Source organism: Erinaceus europaeus, chromosome 9, assembly GCF_950295315.1.
Source record: "Erinaceus europaeus chromosome 9, mEriEur2.1, whole genome shotgun sequence".
In the NCBI taxonomy this organism is placed as follows: domain Eukaryota; kingdom Metazoa; phylum Chordata; class Mammalia; order Eulipotyphla; family Erinaceidae; genus Erinaceus; species Erinaceus europaeus.
In genome coordinates, this window is record NC_080170.1 from 111,421,855 (window position 1) to 111,449,048 (window position 27,194).

Genomic DNA, 27,194 nt, shown 5'->3' on the forward strand with positions numbered 1-27,194 from the left:
CGGGAATGGCAGTTAGTGGCAGTTGGTCTGTTACTTCCCCCCACCCCCTTCCTCCTGGATTCCATCCACTGAAAATGAAAGAACAAGGCCAGTTTTCCCCTCAAGACATCAAGCAGGTGGACTCACCCTTTCTTCAAGCATCCTTGAAATGGATCTTGGGCCCACTATTATATATCTGTGCCCATTATGTACAGGTTTTATTGTTTCACGGTTACTGCTGTGAAGTAATTCAGAGAATGTAGTAGGTTCGTGGGAGCACATGATGGTGCTGCCCCTTTGGAGGACTGTATGGAGAATTCTTCAACAAATAAAAATGGAAGTCCCTTATGACCCAGCAACACTGTTCACTCTTAGACATTTATCCAAAAGGCATACAAATGCTAATTCCAAGGGAGATGTGCCTACCTATGTTCATAGTGCTGTGTTCACAGTAGCCAAATAGCAGAAGCAGCCTTAGATAGATAACTGGATAAAGAAGTTATGGGATATGCGCTCCACAGAACATCACTCTGCAATGAAAAAGATGATACTGTGTCCTTTGGGAAAAAATGGGTGGAACTGGATTATGCTTATCAACAACTACCAGATGGTCTCACTCATATGGGGAATCTAGAGAACTGAAACACATGAACTTAGAAAAAACCCAGAAGTGGGAGGTAGATATCATAATGATTATGCAGAGAGACACTCATGCCTGAGGCTCCAAAGTCCCAGGTTCAATCCCCAGCACCACCGTAAGCCAGAGCTAAGCAACGCTCTGGTAAAGATAAAGAATAGGAAAGCTATCAGGGGAGGGGATGGGATACAGAGTTCTGGTGGTGGGAATTGTGTGGAGTTGTACCCCTCTTATCCTATGGTTTTTGTCACTGTTTCCTTTTTATAAATACAATTTTTTTAAAAAGAAACAAACAAACCCAGAAGTGAATAAACTGTTTCTAAGACTCTGTGAGAACAATGGTAGCTATCTTTGAGAGGGTGGGGGCACAGAACTTCGGTGGTGGGTGTGGTGTGCAACTCCATTCTGTAATCGTACAGTCTTGTAAACCACTAATTAATCAAAAAAGTTTTTTAAAAAATGACTCAGTAAAAAAAAAAGTGGACTAGTGGATTCTTCAGAGCACACTTAAGGTTCAAGTCTGGAGAAAATATATTTCTCTTGAGTGCTGTGCTGGAGAACAATTGTATTAGGTATCAGAGTTCCCTACCTATGCTTACTGTATACTTAATGCCTAACTGAGTACCTGGAGAACTCTGTACCAGTAAGCTACTTGCAAATTCCTCAGAATGGAATTTGATGGATGGGGTCAAAAGGAAACAGCATCTGGAAGCAAAGGCCCTGGATTAAATGGACTCCTGATATAGGGAAGGCAAACAATAACTTACCGAGGCTCAGTTATCACTTTTCGTATCGTAAACCTGCTTACTGATGTACCTGATATTTATTCTGATTCCTGCTTGAATTATCCTCTTTGAAATTTGAAGTTCTTGATGTATTGTAAAACTTATTAGTGAAAAACCAAGAAAAAAACCCAACCAAACAAACTCTGGCTCTAAACGGGGGTGCTTGACCAGTCCCCCCCCCCCCCACCTCACCCCCCTTCCCCTAGAGAACTGCAAATTCAGAGCCATCATTTCCAGGCTCTCTTAGACAATCTATTACAGTGTCTCATCTCTGAGTAACCTTTTGGGGATCCTGGATCCTGTGTGACCAATCTCTTGGACAACCCAACAGTACTGGTCTCACCCTTCTGAAATGTTGGTTTCAGTTGTGTGCAGTTAGTGTTGCTGTGTAATATGAACACAAAATCCTTCCAGAAAATAATAGGAGACAACTAGTTATGTAAAAAGGAGTATCATTTAGAAGGGGGTTGGCCTGTCTGTAGGACAAGTTCACACAGCAAAGCTGCTTTGTTTTGCTGACTCCAGGCCTCTGCAGAAACAGACTCAACACTTTCAATGAAAAAGTCCATCTCAGATGATCAATATGACAGTAGTATTCTTTCTTTTTTAAAATTTCTTTGTTGGTGGATTAATGGTTTATGGTCAACAGTAAAAATACAACAGTTTGTACATGCATAAAATTTCCCAGTTTTACACATAACAATACAACCCCCACCAGGTCCTCCTCTGCCACCATATAGCACTGCACTGTTCCCAACACCAGAGTGCTGGATCCTCAGTCCCTCTATTGGAAGATACAGTAGTTCTCCCAGGGCTGCAGATATGGGTTAATGATTATTTAGACAACTATCTGTCAATACTGGTATATATTTGTCATTTTTTTCCTATGGTCTCATCTTTTCTTCCTTTCCAAGTCATACATACACCTATTACTATATCCAAATGTCCCTTCCTTTGTCCTCTTATCTGTCCAAATTCTGATGGCATTGGAGTTCCAAACCCTCTGGTCATCTTCCCCTATCATCTCCCCCACTGGGAGTATGGATCAAAATTATTTAGGGTGTGCAGAAGGTGGGAGTTCTGGCTTCTGTAATTGCTTCTCCACTGGGCATGGGCACTGGCAGGTTGATCCATACACTCAGCCTGTTTCTTTTAATTTTTATTGGTTTAATAATGATTGATGATTGTAGGATAAGAGTGGTACAATTCCACACAATTCCCACCACCAGAGTTCCATATTCCATTCCCTCTACTGGAAGCTTTCCTATTTTTTTTTCTTCCAAGGTTATTTGTAGTGCCTGCACTACAAATCCACTGTTCCTGGAGGCTATTTTTTCCCCTTTTGTTGCCCTGTTTATCATTGTTGTTGTTATTGTTGTTCTCATTGCTGTCATTGTTGTTGGATAGGACAGAGAGAAAACGAGAGAGAAGGAGAAGACAGAGGGGGGAGAGAAAGATAGACACCTGCAGACCTACTTCACTGCTTGTGAGGAGACCCCCCCTGCAGGTGGGGAGTTGGGGGCTTGAACCGGTATGCTTGCACCAGTCCTTGTGCTTTGTGCCATGTGTGCTTAACCCGCTGCACTACCGCCCAACCCCCAGCTTTCCCATTCTTTATCCTTATGGAAGTATGGACCCAGGATCATCATGGGGTGCAGAAAGTGGGAGTTCTGGCTTCTACAATTGCTTCTCCCCTGGACATGGGTATTTGCAGGTCAATCTATACTACCAGTCTGTTTCCAAATTTCCCTAGTGGGGTAGGACTCTGGAGAGGTGGGTGGGGGTCTAGGGTACATTGGTGAGGTCATCTGCCCAGGGATGCCAAGTTGGTGTCATGGTAATAACTGCAACTTGGTGCCTGAAAAGTATTAAGATATAAAGCAGAACAGATTGTTTAATAATCTGGAACCTAGAGGTAAAGATATAGCAGATGAGATTTGGGGTCTCCATTTCGGGAAAAGAAAAGTCTATTTTAGGCATATTCCAAGGGGCCCATGACTTTACTAATTTTTGACTGAGCCCGACAGCTAACATGCAGGTGTGTTAAAGGTATTGTCTAGGGAGATTTTGTCAGAGTTGGAAATAAGACTAAAAAGTTAGATGAGGACAGAGAGTAGCTCTCAAATATGGGAAAAGCATATAAATACCATTAACTGTAGACCCCATCAATTTGATCTTGGGCCCATGTCTATTCATATTCAGGACCGGAGCCTGTCCCTGTCGGAGATTGGGGCAGTTTCTAACACTGTTGTTCTACATTGAGGGAAAGCTCTTGAAGAGGTCCTCAAGAAGGTTTATGATGTTGTTCCTGATCCCCAGCCTATTTCTATCTTTCCCTAGTTGGGTAGGGCTCTGGATTGATGAGATTCTGGGACACATTGGTGAGGTTGTATGCCCAGGGAAGTCAGTATGGAATCATAATAGCTTTTCAACTTGGTGGCTAAAAGGCAGTAAGATATAAAGCAGGACAAAATTATTAATAAACAGAAAACAAGTAGGAACAGAGCAGATGAGAATATGGATCTTAGGGTGTAAAGAAGCAAGGAAGTCTATTTTAGGCCTGTTCCTAGAGGCCCATGACTATTGTAGTTTTTGCTTGAGTTTAATAGCTAATATGAAGGTGGACAAAAATATTATCTGAGAAGATGGGTGTCAGTGTAGAGAAAAAGGCAAGAAAGTTGGATTAAAGCAGAGAGTACCTCCCAAACTTGAATAAAATATGTTAATAAAATGAACTGTTTACCCCATCCACCTGACCAAGGGCCCATATACATTTATATTTAACACAAGGAGCCTGCGTAACCTCTGAGTAACCAGAGTCCCTGTCGGTTTGAGCTCACAGTTGATGGCCATGATGGAAGTGACCAGTGATGGTGAAGACAAGGATACACTAAAGGTCCAGACCCATTATATCTGCGTAGGAATCCAAGGGCCCCAGATGAGTTTCCTAGTCTTCACCTTGGCTGAACTCCCAGTTCTAGTCCAAGGTGTAACTTCCAGGGAGACCTCAGACTCCCTAGGAGGTCAACTGAATCTCAGGTTTCAGATTATGGGATTCTTGATGCTTTAACCTGAGCAACAGGAATGAGGGAAGTTGACAGGAAATTCTTCTGGGCTGTTCTATCACTCTTAGAGCTTCCCCACTCCACTGTAATTTCAACTGCAACACTTCTTTGCAACTGACATGGGATGCCACTGCAAGTCTGTGTGCAGTACCTGCCATCTGTATGCCTTGTATTTCAATTCTCTGTATTCCACATATCCACTAATTGTCAAGGGTGGGTGAAATCATCCCATAATTGTTCTTTACTTCCTTAAGAATAATCATTTCCACTTCCATTCATTATGTCCCAAAGGAAACAATATAGTCTTTTTTAAATGCTGAGTAGTACTCCATTGAGTATATATTACATGACTCCTCTTCTCTTCTCTTCTCTTCTCTTCTCTTCTCTTCTCTTCTCTTCTCTTCTCCTTCTCCTTCTCTCCCCTCCCCTCCCCTCCCCTCCCCTCCCCTCCTCTCCTCTTCTCTTCTCTACTCTTCTCTTCTCTTCTCTTCTCTTCTCTTCTCTCTCTCTCTCTCTCTCTCTCTCTCTCTCATATTTATAATACTCAAAGGAGTGGCTTTTATTCCATTGTTAAGGGGTCTTCCTCCCTAACTTAACCTAAGTATTCTTCATAGAGATCCTCCACCCCTGGTATTTCAAACCTTTAATTAGGAAAATGAAAAGGCATACACCAGAAAAGCAGAAACCACCTTGAATTTTAGGTGAGTTTATTACAGAATCACCTGACAACTCCCACCCAGGAGGGATATAAACGTAGGAACAGTCCTCAGATCTCTCTGACAGAACTGGTCCCAAGGGCAGGTCCTGGGATAGAGATTTTATACACTGTGCACAAGTGACAAGTTATTGTAAATATTTTTAGGAATTCTCCAAGCAGAAAGTCAGGTACCATATCTTCTATCCCAGAGTTTTCTGTATGTTGAAGCAACCAGAGGAGGCCATTTTTTTTCTATCTATCCATTATCCTATTCTTCTGGGAGCTGTTTTGAATGTTTCACTGTTAGTGCCTTGGGGTCACTCCACCCAATAACAGAGAGAGAGAGAGAGAGAGGGAGAGAGAGAGAGAGAGAGAGAGAGAGAGAGAGAGAGAGAGAGAGATTGCTATAATCACAAATGCCCTGCAGAACCTGCCAGGTGTATCCATTATGGGCAAAGATGGGGCCAGAGAGGAGGCAAGGACCACCCCCAGCCTCTGCCTCTGTCTGAATTGGCAGCACGGCCTAGAGGTGGAGTATCTAAGACAACCCTAAATCTGAAGTCAGTGCGGATATGGACTTGGACACTTGCTCTCCAACGGCCTGACGGTCTGAGAAGATGGCTAGATAACCCCATGGAAAATACTGGGCTCTAAGATTGTGGCAGAAAATGGGAAACAGGCAGAGGGGTCATCCTCAGGTGGGCCCTGAGGGCACTGGGTTAAGTACACAAAACCAGAGACAGTCACTTCCTGATCTCTCTTGCATGGGACACCTAAAAATGTCCAACTAATGAAAGTAAGCATTTGATAGTAGCTGCCAGGGGCCAGGTTTGGGGGTATGGATCAAGGGGACAAGGCTCTAGATCTGCAGGATGGAAAGGACTGAGGAAACAATATGGTACTGTGTTGACAGGACTTTCTAGGAGAGTTGATTCAGTGTTCTCACAGCAACAACAACAACAGGGTAATTATGCTTAGTGATGGAGGGGATAAAGAACATCATGCTGTACTGCTTCCACAGTGCATGACAGTATCATCCTAAAATGAACAACCAACACACTGAAAGATTCTTTCTCTCTCCCTCTCTCCCCCCCCACACACTACCCCCCCCCCCCCCGCCGCCCTCTTCTCTCTCTTGTACCAGAGTACCCATTAGCTCTGGCTTATGGTGGTGTGGGGGATTGAACCTGGACTGTGGAGACTCAGGCATGAGTCTCTTTGCATAACCATTATGCTACCTACCCCGCTCCCACACTGGAAGATTCTTTGGGAAGCCCTTCACCTACAACTCTGTGTACAGTTTGGTAATATAATAGCTCGGGAAATCTGGAAATTACTAACACCAAGAAGCCTTCCTGCCCACTCCACCACAAGCCCTTGCCTCCATCACCCACCCCAGGTCAGTCCTCCCAGCCCCTATGCCCAGTCATGGCCTGGCAGTAGCACGCCTCCCACAAAGCCAATGAAACTAGAAGACCCAGACTGTACAGTGAGGGCAGATCCTGCCTGATGGACCCAGGAAACCACGGGACTATGTCTTAACTTCCAGAGAGGAGCTTCCTGCGGTGAGGGCAGGTTGACCACTTCATTTCATGTTCATGAGAAATAGGAGCAGAAGTCCTAACTAGCCATCCTGCTTGGTGAGACACTGAGCTCCAAACACAAGGACACAAACTGGAGGAAACCCACCAGACTGTCTAAAATGGAAGACAACCCATATTTAGGAGAGGACAGGGGCTCAGGCTAAAGCTGTAGGGGGTCCTCTCTGACAGACTCTATGACACATCTGAGGGAGTGAGGACGGCAGCAAATAGGCAACAGGGAGGCCTAGGGGCAACCAGGGTTTGCAGCTGGCAGGCTGAGTGTCTGCCACCTCTCAGTGGCATGCCTGTATTTCAGTGCAAGCTGCTGATTTTGTCTAATTCCACATAAAAAGTGTCCCAGAGGGAGTCGGGCGGTAGCGCAGCAGGTTAAGCGCAGGTGGCGCAAAGCGCAAGGACAGACGTAAGGATCCCAGTTCGAGTCTCCGGCTCCCCACCTGCAGGAGAGTCGCTTCACAGGCAGTGAAGCAGGTCTGCAGGTGTCTATCTTTCTCTCCCCCTCTCTGTCTTCCCTTCCTCTCTCCATTTCTCTCTGTCCTAGCCAACAACAACCACATCAATAATAACTACAACAATAAAAAACAAGGACAACAAAAGGGAATAAATAAGTATTTTTAAAAAGTGTCCCAGAGAGGGTGAGCTCTGTGAGTTTCCACAGACCTGGAGTCTGTCCTCTCTCTCCACCCTTCTCCCTTCAATGTGCCATGTGCATTTGCAGCCTCTGCCCTCTGGGGCACTAGAGTCCCTGCCTGCTCCCACAGGAGCCCCTGAGACTTCAAGTCTCTTCTGACCCCACCCAGCCCCACAGACCAGTCCCAGACCCCACCCTGAGCTGCTGCTTTGCTGTCTCTCTTGATAGTCGAGTGGCTCCTGAGAAAGTTGTATAAGATAAGTCTGGCTGACATCCAGATGGATTTGCCTGATGTCAGGGGGGAGAGTGGTCGGTGGATGGAATGAGCCTGTCAGAGGTGGGCCCCCACCCCTGACAAGCCAGGCCCACCTGAATGTGAAGGGAATGCTTTCTCTCCCACAGAACAGCATGGAGCCATACAAATGTCAGTGTTGGTGGGGCAACCAGATGACCCAGGCAGAAGGCCCACGTGGTTGGACATTGTACCTGTGTTGAGATCAGCCAGTGTCTCCTCCCATTCCAAGGCCAGCAGGGGCTCCAGGTTCTCCGTGTCCAATACTCCAAGGAAAAGCACCCCCAAAACAAAGGTGCACCGAGAGGCTCCAGAGAACAAACCAGCCCCTCCACATTTGTGAGATGACAGTGGAAAAGCCAGGGTGACCAGGCAGAGGACACACTAGGCAGGGGCTCTGTAGGCTTGCACAAGCCTCTGTCCCCAATGGACCTGAAGGAAAGGGGACCAGGCCACTCTCCACCTGACTCACCAGCCATGTGGCAGCCCTGTCAGGGGTCATGAAGGCCAATGTGAACTGGGCAGTGAGAGCAGAGCCTGTCACCTAGTGACGGCAGCCAGCAGACACCAGAAACGTGGAGATGGAGCAGAGTCTGCCGGGCCTCAGGCAGAACTATGGCCTCTGCCACCACCCAGCCGACGGACTCCCAGTTCAGCACGTTTAGGGGTCTGAGTCCCATTAGCCCTGAACCCCTGGGATCAGACCCAGGAGAAGAATCCTACGATTCGGGGGACACGGGTGGGGGAGGCACGGACCAGGCGTGCCCCAGGTTGTCCCCTGCAGTAGGACCCCTGCCCCTGTACCCCCACCTCCTCTTCTGCTTGTTACACTGTGTGGCTGTAACACTCTGCATGGACTCTGTCGTTCTATCTGAATGAAAAGTCAAGTGCAACACTCCACAGCTGCCTCCCCAGAGTCCCTGAGTGCACCTGGCCCATGGGGTCCTGCCTGCCCCTCCCCACCTCCATCTTCCTCCAGAGTCGCCTCCTTTGCCTCTTCTCCATCCTGTGCTTTCTACTCTCCCCTGCTTGCTCTTCTTCACCCCCATCTCTTCCATTCCTGTTTCCCTCCTCCTCCTCCAGCTTCATCTTCCTTTGCTCACTCAGCCTCCTCTGACCTCATCCTCAGTCTCCTCCTCTCCCTGCAGCTGCCTCCTCTTTCACACCCTGAGTCCCCTGCTCCTGCATCCTGTCTGAGCCCTCCACCTCCCCCCCCCCCAGCTTACCTCTTTCCTTCTCTCTCTCTTTCCCCCTTTCCTTGTCCCTCAGCTCTGCTCCCCTGGCCTGTCAGCTGGGGTCAGCCCTGCCCCAAGGAGTCTGCAGAGCAGGGGCTCCCTGTGGTGCTGCCCCAGAGACCAGCCCTGCCCAGCCCTGAGATCACTGACCCCAGAAGGTCCCAGGTCAGAGGGACATGTCCTCCTGCCCTTCTCACCTCCTGCCCTGTGGGCGGTGCCTAGTGGGAGGGGAAGGGCACGCGGGCTGCGCAGGGCAGGTGCCAGCCAGAGACAGTGCTGGGGGCAGGCAGGGGCGCATCTGAGGAGTGGGGGCCCGGGACAGGTGGAAGTCATGGGGCAGGCAAGGGGGGACAGACAGGGCGTGGACTGAGGGCACCAAGTCTGAGCCTGAACTGAGGACTATGTAGGTGGTCACGGGGTTGAGCTGCACCCCTGGCCAGGAAGGCAGCGCCCCCGAACAGCTCAGCCTGGCAGGTTAAGAGGGCGAGCCCGGGACCCTCCCTGAGTTGGCAGGACGTTGGGCGAGTGCGCGCCTGCGCAGTGCTTGGGGCGGGGGTTGCCCTCGGGGGAGGAGAGGTCGTCTCTAGCGGCAGGTGACCGGGTGGGTCCGGGCGTACAGCCCTTCACATCAGCCCGACTCCCTACACACATCAAGGGTCCTCACTACTGGCCACAGGGGTACGTCCTCGAAACCCAGAATGTCGTGGTGATCGCGGTGGCGTTACCTATAGGGGCCCAGGACCTGGCGTTGTTGTGATGACGTAATCGCGTTAGGATGGTGACGTCCTGGTGACGTGATGACGTGTGGCGTGGTGACGTGTAACAGCGCGTCCGAAGGAGCGGAGAGGCTCAGAGGGCTTGTGATTTGTTCCAGGGTAAAGGGCGCGGGCTCTTGCTGGCCAAGTGTATGGAATTAAAGGGGTGACAGATCAGAAGGATGTGGCTCTGCAGGCATGTGGGTGTGAGGGAATGGGTGGTGTCTGGAGGGGCGGTGAGTGATGGGGTTCTGAGATGTTGGGGGCTCCATTAGACTGGGCTCTGATCTTGCAATCCTGGCACAGCGGGGTCTTTTTTTTTTTAATTTATTTATTTTTACCAGAGCACTGCTCAGCCCTGGTTTATGGTGGTGCAAGAGATTGAACTTGGGACCTTGAAGCCTCAGGCATGAATCTCTTGCATAACCATTATGCTGTCTACCCCTGCCCACACAGTGGGGTCTTAAGGGGGGGGGGGTGTCTTAAAGCTATGGGGGCTGAGAGATGCTGAGTAAAGGACCCAGCTATCAGTGTTTTGGAGCCCAGAGAGATTGTCTCCTAAGGGAAAAAGCTGATTGAAGTTTCAGGTCGGTTGTAAAGTTCTGCGTAAATGAGAAAATGCATAGAAGCAACAAAAATCACACATTGTCTCACCACGTGGACTAATCCTCACTGCATGTTGGTGCATAGCTATAGAAACTTCCTCTCACATCTCTCTTCCTCTCCCTTACTCCACCTCTCTCATTCTCTGTATTTTTTAAAATATAATGTGAATAGTAGGTTACAAGATTGTAAGATTACATACCATACTCACCACCAAAGTTCTGTGTCCACAACCTCCCACCTCCAAAAGCCAATGTAGTGCTTACAAGCCTTAGAAACAGTTTGCTTTTTTAAAAAAAATAAAAAAATAATATATATATATATATATATATATATATATATGAAACATTGACAAAAACCATAGGATAAGAGGGGCACAACTCCACACAATTCCTACCACCAGAACTCTGTAGCCCCTCTCCTCCCCTGATAGCTTTCCTAGTCCAGGTGTATCAGATCTCTGGATTCCGCATGAGTCAAGCCATCTGGTAACTGTCTTTCACTTCTTTGCTTATTTCACCAAGCATAGTCACTTCCAGCTCCATCTCTTTTGTCCCAAAGACACAGTATCTTCTTTTTTTTATTACAGAGTAGTATTTCTTGGGATATATATATCCCATTACTTCTTCAGCCTGCCAGCATGGATATTTAGGCTGCTTCCACTCTTTGGCTCTTGTGAATAATGCAGCTATGGGCATAAGGGTCCACGTGTCTCTTTTAATTAGTGTTTGAGTGTCCACTGGCTAAACGCCTAAGAGTGGTTTTGCTGGCTCATGAGGTACATCCATTTTTATTTGTTCAGGCACTCTCCAGACAGGCTTCCAAAGGGGCTGCACTAGTTTGTATTCCCACCAGCAGTGTAGCAGGAATCCTTTTTCTCCACAACCTCACCAACACTTGTCATATCTTGTTTTGTTCATGAAAGCTATTCTCTTGGGTTTAGTTTTGTAAATCAATATTACGTCACTAACAGTAATAAAGAATAGAACTCATGGAACACAGGCCTCAAATCCACTCTCCTTCTTCGCCACATGTTGGCCTGCCTCTGAGTGCTGGAGCGGACCTCAACATGGCACCACCTGCTGTTCCCCAGCTGTGGCGCTGCTCAGATTCCAGCCACCTTTGTCCCATTTTGCTCCCTGCACCTCTTTCCACGCACCCATTTTCACACACCTCTTAGGGTCTTCCTCATACTTTGTAATTTGTGTTATGTGGTTCAAGAGTCGTTTTGCCTGTAGCTTTTTAAAAATTTATTTATTGGGGGATTAATAGTTTACAGTCAACAGTAAATACAATAGTTTGTACATGCATACCATTTCCCAGTTTTCCACATAACAATCCAACCCCCACTAGGTCCTTCTCTGCCATCATGTTCCAGGACCTGAACCATCCCCCACCTCACCCCAGAGTCTTACTTTGATGCAATACACCAACTCCAGTCCAAGTTTGCATGCAGCTATTTCATTTTTGAACCATTTTTTAAAATGTTATGCACAAAGAACTAGCATTTCTGTCCTAGGGCAGATATATTGAATGAAAAATCCAGGAAGTTCAATTTGATGAAGTCTATGTTCTTCTCATTCTTCTTGTACTGGTGGCACATATCAAACACATTTCTAGCTCAGATTGTGCTGGACTGAGCTGATATAGCAAGAATATGAACCCTGGATGATTTTTCTTAGATGACTCCAGTTGAACTGCTGAGGAGACATCTGATGTCAGCAACACAAGATAAAAGATACTATATTTACTAATACCAGGAAAATTACCCTATGCACTGCTATATAATTTATACTTCATATGAAATAGTTCCAAGTGTGCCAGAAGTATCTGGAGTAATCTTCTCTACCCCCACTTTCTCTCTCTGCCACCAGGGTTATCACTGGGGCTTGGTGCTGGCACTGCTATTCCACTGGTCCTGGCAGCTATTTTTATTTAATAAGACAGGGAAATTGAGAGGGGAGGAATAGAGAAGGAGAGATAGAGGGAGAGAAAGAGTGCTTGACACCTTCTTCATTGCTGATGAAGCATCCCTCCTGTAGGTGGAGAGTAGGGGCTTGGACCTGGGTCCTTGCACATGGTAACGTGTACACTCAATTGGGTACACCCCCTGCATGCTTTCCCTCTTTTAAAAAATATTTTATCCCTAGGGAACTCTGCTTCACTGCTGGTGGGAATGCTAACTGGTGCAGCCCCTTTGGAAGACCTTATGAGCCAGCAATACCACCCTTGGGCATCTATCCAGTGTACACTCAAGCACATACATGTCGTCTCTTCTAATTAGTGTTTGAGTACGCATAAGGTACTTCCATTTTTATTTACGTACTCTCCATACAGTCTTCCAAAGAGGGCAAGAGGATCTTTTTGCATAATCATTATGCTATCTACCACTGCCCTACACCTATAACTTTCAAGTGTCCTTCCCCCCCTTTTCTCTCCAGCTCTTGATGGAATTGGAGTTCAGAGCCCATAGTCATCTTCCCCTAACATTTCTCCCCCTCTTGGAGTATGAGCCAGAATTCTTTATGGGGTACAGAAAGTCTCTCACAGATTTTAGTATAGAGGTCTTTCACTTCCCTTGTTAGGTTTATCCTTAGGTTTATTATTATTATTATTGTTGCTATGCCAAAGGGAGTCGATTTCTGGATTTCTTCTAGTTTTGTGTTTGCATAAAGTAGTGCCCTGATTTCTGTGTGCCAAGATTGTAGCCTCCCACACTACTATATTGCTTAGTAATTTCACAGAATCTCCTTCTGTATTCCTTTGGGTTTTCTATGCATACTATTATATCATCTGAGAATAGTGGTGTTTTAATTTCTCTTTTAATCTGTATCACTTAAATCTCTTGCTCTTGCCTGACTGCCATGGCTAAGATTCTAAGACTACACTGAATAGCAATGTAGTTAGTGAACAACCCACTCTTGTACCTGATCATATAGGGGAAAGCTTTCAGTTTCTCTCCATTGAATATGTTGACTGTAGGCTTTCTATATATGGATTCATCTAGTTTGAAGAATTTTCCATCTGTTCCCATTCTTTTAATCTTTTGCTCATGAAGGGATGGTGGATCTTGTCAAAGGCTTTGTCTGCATCTATTGAGATAATCATGTAGTTTTGGATTGCCTATTGTTGATGTGGTAAATCACATTTATTGACTTGTATATATCGAATCAGCCTTGCGTCCCTTGGATAAGTCCCACTTGGTTATGGTCTATAAATTGTTTGATGTACTGCTACAGTCAATATGCTTAGATTTTGTTCAAGATCTTAGTGTCTATATTCATCAGGGATATTGGCATGTATTTTTTGTTGTTATAGCTCTGTCTGCCTTTGATATTAGGGTGATGATGGCTTTGTAGAATGTGGAAGGAAGTATTTCTGTGTTTTTGATATTTTAGAAGAGCTTTAAAAGTAGAGGTATTAGCTCTTTCTTGAAAGTTTTGTAGAATTCATTTTTGAAGCTGTGTGGGCCTGGATTTTTGTTATTGGGAATGCATTTGATGACTATATGCTTCAAGGACATCATCCATTTCCTCTAGTTTGTTGGCATATATTTATTCATAGAAATCTGTTATGATGCTCTGCATTTCAATGGAGTCTGTTGTAATCTCCCCTTTCATTTGTTATTTAATTTGTAAGTATCCCTCCCCCCCTTTCTTTTTTGTTAGTCTGTCCAAGGCCTTGTTAATTTTGTTAACACTAGCTTCATCAACCAACCTGTGTGCTGTAGCTGTTTGTTCTTTTTCTGACTACCTAATTGTTCAGCTATGTTACTTTTAGCATTTTCTTATTTCCTAATGTGGGCATGTATAGCTTTAAGTTTCCCTCTTGTACTGTTTCAGCAGTGGCCCAGTGTGGCACTATCTCTAATGGAGTTGCCCTGTTTGGAGAGACAAAGGTGTTCAAGCAGAAGAGAAGACATCTAGTTTGAAAACTACACAAGAAATTACATAACTAATATTTCATCTTTGAATTGAAAGGCCGTGCAAAGGTAATAACCTTCTGTACTTTGTCTCAGTTCCCTGTATGTACCTGGATTAGGGGAAGTATCAGTATTTTCAAATGTTACCTATAGAGCACTTGTCATATCTATAGTTGAAAAGATAAAGAAAGTAGTGAGAGGTTGAAAAGATGAAAAGTCTTTATACATGGCTTAAGGTTCTTGAGGTTTGGGAGGAACACAGCAAGAGGAGAATGCAGTCTGGTTTCATTTTATCATTAACTTCTAGCAATACACTGATACCCAAAAAAAGAGTTAAAAAGACACTTTATGAATTTCTCTCTAATTATGAGCTTCCTCTTCCTCTCTCCTCTTCCCCCATGACTTCTCATTTCCTGCGGAACACTGGAACCCCACAGAAACAACTATGTGGCTCTCATGGGGGTAGAATGAGCTTATTGGTGTGCTGGGCTGGTCCTGGGCATTCAGAAGAGCGTCTGTCCTTTTCTGGGAAAGGTAGGACATCTATTACCTTCTTCTCGGGCCCCATGAACAAGAAGGAGATATCTAAGGGTTCTCCACTGGGATTAGCGGTTAGATCCAGATGCACAGGAAAGACCTCTACAGGGCCTGCCACCTCGGAGTCCTTGGGCTTCTCATCGTCCAAGTCAGGAAGGCGCTGGACAGATCCCTTTTGCGCTGCTTTGGGGGGTGAATCTGTGCTAGCTGAGCTTTCCTTCTGGAGATCTTTCACTTCAGGTAGGTCTGTAGGTTTCTGGTTTGTGGAAGAACTTTCAACCCCAGGAGGAGAATCCTGAAATAAATATAGCATATAAGAAGACATTTTATAAGGAAGTGCCTGTCATTCTTATTACCAGGTTGACCTATCCTGTTCCTTCCTGATGTAATGCTTCAAGTGAGATCAGCCAGAGACATGGACATCTGATTAGAAGGTTAAAAAAATGAAACAGCCTGGGGCCCTATTCAGGGAGTCCTGAGATTCCCAAACAGACATGGTGGGCCTAGACCTTAAATAAATCCCTCTCTCCATTGTTACCAGTCATCTCTATCAGGAACAACACAATAGACCCCTTTGTGTTCCCCCATAGGATCTTTCCCTCAACGTGGATCAACAATGGTAGAGAAAGTTCCATCCTCTGAAGGGAGGCTGGACAACATACTCCATGCTACACCTGAGGAAGATGGGTCCTGTTATTGGGGCAGCTTGGAATGTTCCTGCTCATGACCACAGAATGTGAGCTCAGATCTACAGGGATGCAGAGGTCACACAGGCTCCTAATGAATATGGCCCCAGGTCACATCAAATTGATGGGGTTTATAGTCAACAATACTTATACACCTTTCCCATATTTGGGAGCTACTCTCTTCCCTGATCCAGCTTTCTGGTCCTTTTTCCAGCCATGACATCATGTCCCTAGATAATAACTTGGATCCACCTGCATATCAGATTTCAGGCTCAGGGAAAAAAACAAACAAACAACAAAACTAGTATAACCACAGGCCATTGGGAATATAACTAAAATATACCTACTAGCTATCTATAAAATGGAGACACCCCTCCCCCCAACTCTTCATCTGCACTATTCCAGTCTTTAGGTCCATGATTAGTCAACAATTTGTTTGGCTTTATATGTTAACTCTCTTTTCAGCCACCAGGTTCCAGATGCTACCATGATGCTAACTAGACTTCCCTGGACAGACAACCCCACCAATGTGTCCTGGTGCTCTTGATTTTCCAGAACCCTGCCCCACTAGGGAAAGAGAGAGGCAGGCTGAGAGAACGGATTGACCTGTCAACACCTATGTTCATTGGGGAAGCAATTACAGAAGCCAGACCTTCCACCTTCTTCATCCCACAATGACCTTGGTCCATACTCCCAGAGGGATAAAGAATAGGGAAGCTGTCAAGGAAGGGGATGGGATACGGAGTTCTGGTGGTGGGAATTTGTACAGAGTTCTACCCCTCTTATCTTATGGTTTTGTCAGTGTTTCCTTTCTATAAGTAACATAAAAACGAAATAAAATAAAAATTGAATTAAATTTAAAAAATGAAACAGCTATGGGTTGGGGAGACCAAGACTTGCAGAAGATTGATGGTGAGATGCCTTCAGATCTTAACAACGACTGACTGGATTAAAGGACTTCCTAAGTCCTTATTCAGCATCTAGTTCCAGGTAGAGGCAGAAGCACCCACTTTTTGTTTATTTGTTTTCTTTTTAGTGATTTAATATTGATTTACAAAATTGTAAGGTAATAGGGATATAATTACATAAGTTTCCACCACTACCCTATCCCCTCCATTGGAAATTGCAGTAGTTTCTCCCAAGGTCATTGATACAGGTTCATTCTATAAATCAATCAACCTCTGTGTGTGTGTGTGTGTGTGTGTGTGTGTGTGTGTGTGTGTGTTCCCCTATTTTTTCAATGTTCTTGCCTTCAACTCCTTACTAGTTAACCCCTACACCTATTATTACTCCCAAGTGTCTTTCCTTTTTTCCTCTTCTGTCTCAGATAAGTGAAATTTCATTTCCCTTTCATTCATGGTATAAAGACAAGATTCCTGGTGACCAATGCTTTGGGTCCTGATGCAGTCACACCTTTGTTGATGGGTTGTTCTGTGCTAGGCCCAGAACACTGCCCTCCATGAAAGTCCTATTAGTCTTTTCTCCTGTGATCTGAAGAAGGAGCTGTATCAATACTATTCTCTAGATGAGCAAGCTGGGCCCAGAGAGGCAAGTGTGTGCCCGTGGTCACACAGCTGGCAGGTGGCAAAGCAGGACTGGAACCCAGGTGGCAGATTTTAACCACTCCCTCAAATCTTCATAATTATATGGATTGCTTCATGTAAATGATAAATAAATGCTTCTGGAAAAGGATGAACTATTTCCAAAGGGGAGAACTTAACCATATAGTTCACAAAGGATTTTAGAACAATTGAGTTTATGTCTCAGAAGCATAAGTCATCCAAGTTCATAGGTTTCTATTTGCAAAGGAAACTTACCCTACATTACAACTTTGACTAAAATGAAGCAACACTGATTTAACCACTGCATACGAAAATGTGAGTAATCATCTCTTGTTCCCCACAGAAAGACAATTAGATTGAAACATACCTGTGATTCAAAGAAGTCACAACTCACAGAGACAAACTCTTTTCCTCCACGTTTACTTAGGGAACCTTTGCAAAGAGCAACAGGCTAAAGAAAGAGAAAATAGAGTAAGTGTGAGTATTACCACTGCCAGTGGGCATAAGTGTCAATAAATATTCTTTCTCCTCACTTAGACACTCTGTTAAACAACACTTAACTGTTCTACCGTATAATAGTCAGGTACAGGCCAATTTCCTCTTGAACATCTCTAGAAAATAATAAACCAAAGTAGATTAAAATGTCCTCATTGTAACTAAATAAAATAAGGGCAACAAAAGGGAATAAATAAATATTTTTTAAAAAATGTCCTCATTGAAGAGAAAGTCATGTTTGTTGCCTAACAAGCTTGAATATTAGAAAATTCATTGAAGTTAGAATAGAAATATATTTCTATGTAACTTCTACCACTTGACTTTAAGAGCACTTAAGAATGATGAGGATGTGTGAAAAAGGAACCTTCTTACACTTTTGAGGGGAATGTTAATTAAGCCAACCCTTGTAGAAATAAACCTACTTATACTATATTAAAATCTTAAATTATAAGTAAGCCTATCATACATCTTACTGTTCCTCTGTTAGGTATTTATCAAAAAACACAGAAAAAAAATCATATCCAAAGAGATTTTTTTCATGCCTGTGTTCATCACAGAGCTAAGATTTGACTGTTACCCAAGCATCCAGAGACATTGTGGATTAGGAAGCTGTGGTATATATATACCCAGTGAAATGCTACTCAGCTGGAAGGAGAGATGTGCTCTTCTCTTTTCTACAACCTTAGTGAAACAGGAGGTTTAGTACTAAGTGCAATAAGCAAGCATGGGGAGCACAAAAAACTGGTAGATAACATAGTTGGAATTTAAGAAACAAAACCAAAGGACAATACAGGATGAAACATTAACAAACTGTGGTCTGATTCAGCAGATCAAAGGATACTGAAGGGGGAGCCAGGCAGAGAGCTGAAAGGTTTTGGGATCCAGATCAAATTGAGAGAGAAGGGGGTGACAGAGAGGAAGAGAGACACCTGCAGCACTGTTTCACCACTCATGAAGTTTTCCTCCTGCAGGTGGGGAGTGGGGATTCGAACCTGGGTCCTTGGTCATTGTAACATGTGCCACATGTGCTACCACCCAGCCCCAAAACTCATTTTATATATATATATATATATGGAGATGGTTTTTAATGCAAACAGTAACTAATGGAAAGCTGACATGGTTATCCAAATATTAGTCAAAATTTATGTCAAAAAGAGTAAATGGTACAAGTAAATCATTTATAAAATATATACATATATGGACTTCTCATGTGTTATAACACCTCTTATATATGTGTACAGTATATGCTTGATTAATATATCTAGTCTATGAGTACTAACCTCGAATTTGTAGAAATTTAGAAATACTCACCTCAGAGTAAGTCATCTGAAGTGTGCAGACGATCATGCGTTTGGTACATGTTGACTCTCTAATTAAGTATTCCACAAAATATCCAGGGCCAAACACCCACTGGCATGAGACAAGAGTTGAGAAATAGAAATAAAAACTTTACACATGGGAAATGATTCTGACTGGCAGTGCTTAGTTACTGAGCCACACATTCCCAAGTCAGTGTCAGCACAAGTATTTTTGTCGCCGTGATCCCAGCCATAATCAAACTATTCGTATTACTCTGTCACCAAACTTTTCTTTCTGTCTTGAGATGTTATAAGGCATTTAAAAAGCCGTTCCGTGGTGATTTTCATTTTCCTTTTGTCAGTTGTTTTTTTTTTTTAGATTAGTTTTTCTCCATTATGGTAGATATCAAAATACAAGCGAGCCTCTACTTTCCTTGTTATGTAAAACTCAACATCTGCTGCAGACCTTAAAATTAGCAGAAGTTGATTTGTTAAATGCTTCGTGCTAATTAGATATGAGAATGTAGTCACCCATCTCCCATCATGCCTTAAGGACCACGGAGCATTGAGAGTCACATAGTTCTTATAGAAACCCCATAAAATAACTCAAAACTATGTCCTAGGAGGTTCAGGCCATAGTAGGTGAAGCTTTGGACTCTGAAGCATGAGGGCCTGACTTTGATCACCACCATCACATGTGCCAGAGTGATGCGCTGGTTTGTGCCTCCCCCCCAAAATAAATGTTAAATTAAGTCAAAACCAAAACATGTCCCATGTGCATCATCTGTACCAAAGTAAGGAATGAATAAAAGGTCCTTGAGCACTGAGAAGGAGTGCTTGATCTTTCCAAGCTTAGGATCTATTATGAGATTAACTTTTGGTGGAATTGGCTTGGGCAGTCCAGTCTCACCTGGCTAGAAGCTTTGGTGACTTTGACGAGAGAATACTGCTTCAGGGCACTCTCATTGTTGTATTTTTCAAGAGATTTAGTGACAGCTTCCATAACATTGGGATCTGACATGTCAATGGGACTGGGACTAGGGCAGTCAGGACACATGTGATGAATGCTTCTTCGAGAAACTGTTGATGGCAAAAAAGAGCATTTTAAACATGAGACTTCTTAATGATTGTTCATACTAGAGGTCATATAGATATAGGAGAGGCAAGCTTCTTTTACTATTCAGCTTCTGCAGGGAGAATACACGGTCTCTGCAAAAAATAAACAGAAAGGGTGTCACTTGGACAGAAGTTAGCTGTCAGCAATAAGTAGCCTAACATCTGTATGTTTACTTTCAAAAATAAAAAAGGAATCAAATCAAGGTATTATCATCACTTTAAGCATATTCTCTATCCTAGGAACTCAGTTTAATAGCTTACAATGTAGTTATTAGTTTGTTTGTAAAAGTTTGTACTTTCTTCTTAGCACTACCATCTTCATCGGCTCTGTATGTCAGAATTTGTTTTGAAAGTTTAGCACGACATTACTGTTATGTTTTATTCCTCTTAAGTCTTTCTACAACAAAACATCTAAAGCATGCTAAGTAAGTGCTTTAGTAAATGCATGTTGAATGAAAGGGTAAGTGAAGAACATACAGTGGAACATGGGAACGCATCACATCCTCCTTAGCTACAAAATGTAAGTAAGTCAGGAAAAAAGTTGGTAAAGTGTGACTGGAGAAATAGTTCAGACGACAGAGTGCCCAACTTGCATGCTTGAGAGTTTCCACTTGTAGCCCCAATATCACATGTATGAGAGTGGTGCCCTGACTTATCTCTCTGTCTATGTCTCTTGTAGAACTTTCTACTTTGTGTGTAGTTAATAAATCTTTTTAAATATTGGTCAAATCGCCGTGTGACTAATACACACAGTGTAGCTAGAATTTTTGATTGAATAGAGACTATTGGGGTGACAAGACTACTGTTTTAAGTTGGCTGGATGTTGTCTGTGCTAACAGATGGTTTTAATTCTGGATTTAATTTGAGGTACTGTAAGGGTGTTACTCCCACAACTTGTCACTCACGGCATCACCTACACCTCCTATTTCCTCACTGCCCCTTTCAGGGCTCTGGTACCTGTGGCTTCTGCTGATATTGTGACTCTTAGTTGTTGCTGTCTGACTTCCATGGGAGAGTTCTGACTCAACAGGCTTGAATTGTAGCTCATGAAATATTTGCTGTGTCCCCTTATTTCTCGACGGAACCAGCAGCACTGTTAGAACCTGAAGTATGTTAAAAATGCAGACTCTCAGGCTCCACCGAGAGCTATGGAATCAGAAGGTGCACTTGAACAAGATCCGTGACGAGGAGTCCAGTGCACATAATAGCTGAAAGCAATCACATTCTGCTTTTCCATACCACAGATGTGGCTTTCTCAGGCAGGACCAAGCTGACTGCAAGTGTGTACTGACAGTGCTATTGTTTCAGTCTCATCTTAGTCCACTTATCCATTTATTTAACAAGAATGTGCTCTTGAAACACAACAGAATTGTAACAGAACATCTAACAGGAACTGAGTAAGGGAATAGCAGGAGGAAGAGAGATAAAATAGTCATTTGATAGAAGACAAAAGACAACAAATCATAGAACATAGAAGTATGTTCTATGATACATAGGTTATCCTAAACTTCTATAGAAATGTAGACCAGAAGAGCACCATTTCTTTCCTGAGTAAAGAGTACTGTGGAAGAAGCTCACTGGCAACAGTTCTAGTGAGTGCATGTGAGTTTCAAGGATAGAAGGTAAAAGGAAGGGCATCCTCTGGAAAGAAATCAATATTAACAAGAGGTAGAGACTGGAAAATACGATGTGTTTTCTAAAAACAACTGGTCCTACAACTAGATGGTACACAGAGTTTGTGTAGTAAGAGAAACAATGGCAGACATGTCTACAGAGGAAACTCAAGCACTGGTATAGAGATTGTTATCATGTATGCCAGACCAAAATTCTAAGATTACATATAGTACACATTGATGACTAATCATTAAAGAGGTATAGATTGGAGAGAGAACAGTGCAAATATGAGAAATGTTAAGGGCCTGGCAAAATAGCTCACTTGGATAGTGGGTTGCTCTGCCATGCAGTCAACTCTGATTTGAGCCCAGTCTCCTTCATAGTGAAGGACACTTTGGTGCTATCTGTTTCTCTCTCTCTCTCTCTCTCTCTGTATCTATACCTAAAAATAATTAAATTAAATCAAAATATATGTATATTCTAAGAGCTAGACTGTGGCCAAGAAGGTGACACAATGAACTAAGTTTTTGGACCTCAAACACAAGGTCCCATGTTTGATCACCAACATCACAGATGCCAGAGTGATGTTCTGTTTTTTTTTCTGTTTTCTTCCCCTCCTGCCTCTCTCTCATGAGTAAATAAACAAATCTCTCTCTCTCTCTCTCTCTCTCTCTCTCTCTCTCTCTCTCTTTTATGAGGACCAGGCTAAAGTTGGGCTGAGATGAAGGGGGGGTCTCTCGGGAGGGGAGTGGGATGGATGAAGGGGGAGGAAGGGAGAGGTGCCAGGAAGGGGTGGGGGAAGACGGGGATGGGGTAGGGGCTGCAGCAGAAGGGGGGTTTGCAGGGAGAGGTGTGCGTGAAGCGGGTGCAGCAGCTGTGGTGGCCAAAGGCACCCGGGTGAGGGCCCAGAGCTGGGAGGAGACCTAGCTCATGCCACCTCCAGAGAGCCTGCGGGAGGCTCCTCACTGCCCAGGCTGCTTCCCGGGGAGGCGGGCCCAGCCCTCTCTCTCTCTCTTTTAAAAGAAATTGACTGTGAAATAGAGGAAGATAGACAACTTGTATAAACTATGCCACAGCCTTGTTAGAGTGACTTTCCCCAACTTTGTTATTTTAAATAATAGTAATAATAATAATAATAGAAACAGCTAAATCAGAATGACCTCTTACCTGGCCGAAGAGTACAGTTATAAGCGTGTGTATAGAGAATTCTTCTTGGCTTATTAATGTAAAACAGTGCTTTGCATTGACCATAAACCTGAAAGTAGTAAACACAAAATATATGACTTTCTTATATCTCCTTAAATGAAATTAGATACTTTATTTTAAGAAATGAAAACAAAAAGTCATCATTTTTAGCTTTGAGTGTGGAAATTTGACTGCTGATCATTAAAGGGAGCTAAGCCTTCCCCTGGCACACAGACTATATTTCTCAGCCTCTTAACTGGTAGGTGGGACCTATGTATAACTGAATTCTATGAAAAGAAGTGAGCAGAGTGATTGTAACCACTTCCAATTTAGAAAGACTTCCCATGTGCCATATATCTTCCAAGCCCTTTCTCACTCCATAACTTGATGTTAATGAAATCATGAGTTGAAGGTGACAGTCTAAAACCAGAAAGGGAAGGTTCTTGGATCTCTTAATTACTCCTGGAAGAAATTCCCATTATGATAATGTCTGTTTTGATCTGTACATGAGCGAGACAGAACTTATATTTAGATAGTATATGCATTTTAGTTTTGATCTATACATGAGCCAGATAGAGAGAAGAGCTTATATTTAGGTAGTATATGCATTTTAGTGTAAATATTCCTTAGTAGATTACTTATTTGCTTCTGAAAAATCAAGTAGGGACAGTTTCCCAAGTTTTACAAATAAATTGAATAACTATCTTTATAAAATTGGCACAAAGCAAAATCCTGCACTCCTGGGATAGAGTTTCACATAAACTCATTAAAAAATTTCCTCTATATCATTGAGAACCAAATAAGATCTGCCTCTTACTCTCAGCCTCCTTCCACTGACAGCATGTAAAGGTGAAGCCTGAAGTCCTTTAGGTTCTATGATTCCAGGAAATTTCTCCATGGATTTCTTCCTTTGAGAAATTTCATGCCTTAAGTTTTTTTTTTTTCTCTCTCTCCTGTCAGCCCCATGTCAATGATCATAAAATGCAATCAAGCAATGTTTTAAGAACATCAAAATAGTCTTTATGGCTATTATATAAAATAGTCTTTATGGCTCTGATGACTCTTCTCACAATTTAAATACTGACTTAGTGCCTGTCAGAGGGATCTGGCCATAGAAATGAATGTGAGAACTTTTCAATTCTGATCATTCTAGTCCCCTTGAGTGATTCTTAGATCCTCCTCCATGAGTTAGACTCAGTTTTATCGGTGAAATTGTAATTACCACATAGTTACCATGCTTAGAGTTTTTGGAAGAAGGGAATTTAAACTCGGCACACACTGATCAACATTCACCCTGTAGACAGAAGACATGTAGTCTCTCCCATAGAACAGACAGACACCAGACACTGGCACTTACTGATTCATGCAGTATCCTTGCCCCGCAATCCTTCCAGGACTTCTTGCTGAGCACATGGCACCCAGTCTCTAACACATCCAAGGTGAGGTAGAACAGAGATCCCAGGTCAGCCTGTAAAAAATGGGAAGAGAAATGCATCACCCTCTGAATGAAGCAGAAACCCTCCAGACTGGTCAAAGTATCTATCTCTCTCTTCAGGTAGAGACAAGGCTACTTATGATGCTTGTCAGCATTTTTATGAAAGTTGGAACACTATAAGCACTTGCTCCTACTAACAAGAAGAGTGCTGTGCACACCTCACAGAGGACAGTGGAACCTTCTCAGTAGGAATTCCAATTTGGCAAGCACCTGCCAACCCGTGTCTCTGGGTTCTCACAGGCTGGGAACAGCCACTGTGCAAACACCTGCCCAGATAGGAGCCCATCACTTGCCTGTCTGTGTTCACGGGCATCGCTCACTCGGTTGAGACTCAGCACATAGCCATCCTTTCTGTCCTTGTTGATGTCCTCCAGGGCAAAGCCTGACACTGCCAGCACATCAGAGTCATTGCAACCCCGGGGAACTAAACGCAAATTTGGGGGCAGTGGTGGCGGTGGCAGGCCCACTGGAGACCTTGCCTCATAACATGCAGCCAGGGCACAGAGTATGAGGGGTAGGAGCAGACCCATTCTGTGGGGAGTACAGGCCAGGTGAGTGTGTGGAGTGACAGGACAGGCTCTTTATAGGACTCAGGGCGTGAACTTCACTGGTTTTGTAATCACATCTGAACTGGTGACCAGGATTTCAAACACAAAGTCCTGTTTTTTTCTCCTTGAAGTGTGTTAAATGTGAATTTCCCTGAGTCACTAACTGCCAACCTTTCTAGAGCTAATTCCCTGAGCAAACTCCATGAATACGTACTTGTAAATACATTTGTTTCCTAATCTTTTTCGATGAAGCATAATAAGCACTTGGAGCAAGGCTCCAGGGAGGTCTCGACCACACTCTGGCTATTGCTCAAGGCTCCACTTGAGCCACAGTGAGTGGGATTTTCTCCTCAACCCTTGGCCTGCCCTGCAGCTGATGTCCATGGCCTCTCCCATAATTCTCTCTGGCTTAGAGTCAGGGTCAAGGCGCTAAGTGAGATCACTCAACTTGTTTGTCTTCTGAGTCCACTGTTCTTGATAGATCAGGAAGGGGACTGTAGGTCCTACAGAAATGTCATTGAGGGAGTCGGGCGGTGGCTCAGCGGGTTAAGTGCATGTGGCACAAAGCACAGGGACCCCAGAAGGATCCCGGTTTGAGCCCTTGGCTCCCCACCTGCAAGGAAGTTGCTTCACAGGTGGTGAAGCAGGTCTGCAGGTGTCTGTCTTTCTCTCCCCTTCTCTGTCTTCCCCTCCTCTCTCCATTTCTCTCTGTCCTATACAGCAACAACAACATCAATGGCGGCAACAGTGATGGCTACCACAATAAAACAAGGGCAGCAAAAGGGAATAAATAAATATTTTTGAAAATATATATATATATGTAATTTTTTTTAAATGTTATTGAGATTCCTTGAGTAATTTGGTGTCAGACTAAGGTGTTTTGTTTTTTTTTTCATTTTAGTCTCACCAGGTTTCTCCCACCCCCCCTTCTCTCTCTACATATATATATATATAGCATGAGCTGAATGGGAAATGTCGATTGAGGTCCAGTCCCCTTACTCATCCTGGAATTTATTGGGAGGTATCTTCATCTTCATTTGATGATGCTTTTACCCCACAGTGCATATATGTTCCAGTGTTCCATGAGTGGTAATATCTGCTAAATTTCAGAAGCTCATACAGACTGCAGGATGATGTATTTTCATTCAGGGCTTACAGGGCTGGTGCAGTTTTTTCAGTGGAAACTCAGCTATTATTCAGGTTCTGACTTTCTGGATTTGTCCTGTGTGCTGTGTGCAAGAAGTAAACCCCGATGAAGAAATGCAAAGGACGTGGGTTGGAGGATGGAGAAACACATAAAGCAGGTCCATGTGTGCCTACGCTGTGGACTTGGTCTCCAGCTTCCGGTTCAGGAGTTGTTTTCTAGCCCTCCAGTTGCATGTTCCAGTTCCCTGTAGCACCTCCCATTGGCTGAAACATGAGGGAGGAAAAAGACACCTTTTGACCCAGAACAAAAATTAAAATTGGCTAACTCCGGAGATGTGCTGAAGGGAGTTTGTACCTGCGATCACTGCTCTTATTGGGAAACTAGGAGTTCAGTTTGTTGGGGAAGTACAATCAGGGACTTTGGAGAAGCAAATAGGTGAGGGTGTTGGGCAGCGGTGCACCAGGTTAAGTGCACATACTGTGAAGTGCAACGATCCGAGTTCAAGCCTCCAGCTCTCCACCTGCAAGTCTGCAGGTGTGTATCTTTCTCTCCCCTTCTCTATCTTCCTCTCCTCTCTCAATTTCTCTCTGTCCTATCCAATAAGATGGGAAAAAAATGGCTGACAGGAGCAGTGGGTTCATTGCAGAGCGCCAGCAATAACACTGAGGCAAAAAAAAAAAAAAAAGTAAAAATAAAACAAATGGGCTAATAAGCTGGTGTGAAATATTGGGGATGGCATCAAAGAGGACTAGGAACAGGAGGGTGGATAACCCCATAGACTCACCTGACACAGGGGAGCAACATTCCTCAGAGTGTCAGAACCCAGTCATGGGAAGAAGTTCCGATGGATCTGGTAGGCTCTGAGCAAGGACAAGATGTCAATTGGAATTGAATTCTGGAAAGTCAGGTGGGTCCTGAGTCCTGAGTGAGGCTGAAAATCAAGTTGAGTGTGATCAAGGGATAAAGACAGGTGGTGGAAAGTGCTGGTTAGGGGAGACCAAGGGTAGAGAAAATCTTCCTATCCAGGAAAAGAACAATTGTCCCGTGTGTGTGACAGTGGGAACAAAGGATGCCAGAAACAGAGGAGTGGTAGAGGAGGGAGGTGGGAAGGGAGCAAATGTTGGGTGAGTGGAACACTATTCTGGGTATTAATATTGTCCAGGACTACAAAGGAAAGACATTCAATCCAGTAATGAGTTGGGGGGGGGGGCAGGTGGTGGTGCACCTGGTTGAGTGTACAGGTTACAATGCACAAAGACCCGAGCTTGAGCCCCCTGTCCCCACCTATTGGGAAGAAGCTTTCCAAGTG

At 44.0% G+C, this 27,194-nt stretch overlaps 1 protein-coding gene and 1 long non-coding RNA gene across 4 annotated transcripts; both read right to left on the bottom strand.

Annotated features, from left to right (window-relative positions):
- Positions 1-5,154: 5,154 nt before the first annotated feature.
- LOC132540257 (uncharacterized) lies at positions 5,155-9,826 on the bottom strand. Of its 3 annotated transcripts, none has more exons than XR_009551462.1 (3): positions 9,648-9,826; positions 7,875-8,119; positions 5,155-5,483 (listed from the first exon to the last, which is right to left on the bottom strand). It is a non-coding gene; the product is annotated as an uncharacterized LOC132540257 (long non-coding RNA). The 3 variants fall into 3 exon arrangements; XR_009551463.1 differs by lacking the exon at positions 9,648-9,826 and adding an exon at positions 9,120-9,607; XR_009551464.1 differs by lacking the exon at positions 9,648-9,826 and adding an exon at positions 9,073-9,607.
- Positions 9,827-14,403: 4,577 nt separating this feature from the next.
- LOC103110604 (fetuin-B-like) lies at positions 14,404-24,748 on the bottom strand. Its single transcript, XM_007519766.3, has 7 exons — positions 24,484-24,748; positions 24,053-24,163; positions 22,678-22,765; positions 19,691-19,860; positions 18,794-18,892; positions 17,355-17,438; positions 14,404-15,034 (listed from the first exon to the last, which is right to left on the bottom strand). Exons 1-7 carry the CDS (start codon positions 24,718-24,720, stop codon positions 14,657-14,659), a joined length of 1,167 nt encoding a protein of 388 aa, XP_007519828.1. The 5' UTR covers positions 24,721-24,748; the 3' UTR covers positions 14,404-14,656.
- Between the last annotated feature and the right edge of the window lie 2,446 nt (positions 24,749-27,194).

What these genes read in the sequence shown, in the direction of transcription:
- LOC103110604 (XM_007519766.3), bottom strand. Translation starts at nt 24,720, where the DNA reads ATGGGTCTGCTCCTACCCCTCATACTCTGTGCCCTGGCTGCATGTTAT. An exon ending in TAACTGTACTCTTCGGCCAG is followed by an intron (nt 19,861 to 22,677) that starts GTAAGAGGTCAT and finishes TGCCATCAACAG; the next exon opens with TTTCTCGAAGAAGCATTCAT. An exon ending in TCACCAAAGCTTCTAGCCAG is followed by an intron (nt 18,893 to 19,690) that starts GTGAGACTGGAC and finishes GTCTCATGCCAG; the next exon opens with TGGGTGTTTGGCCCTGGATA.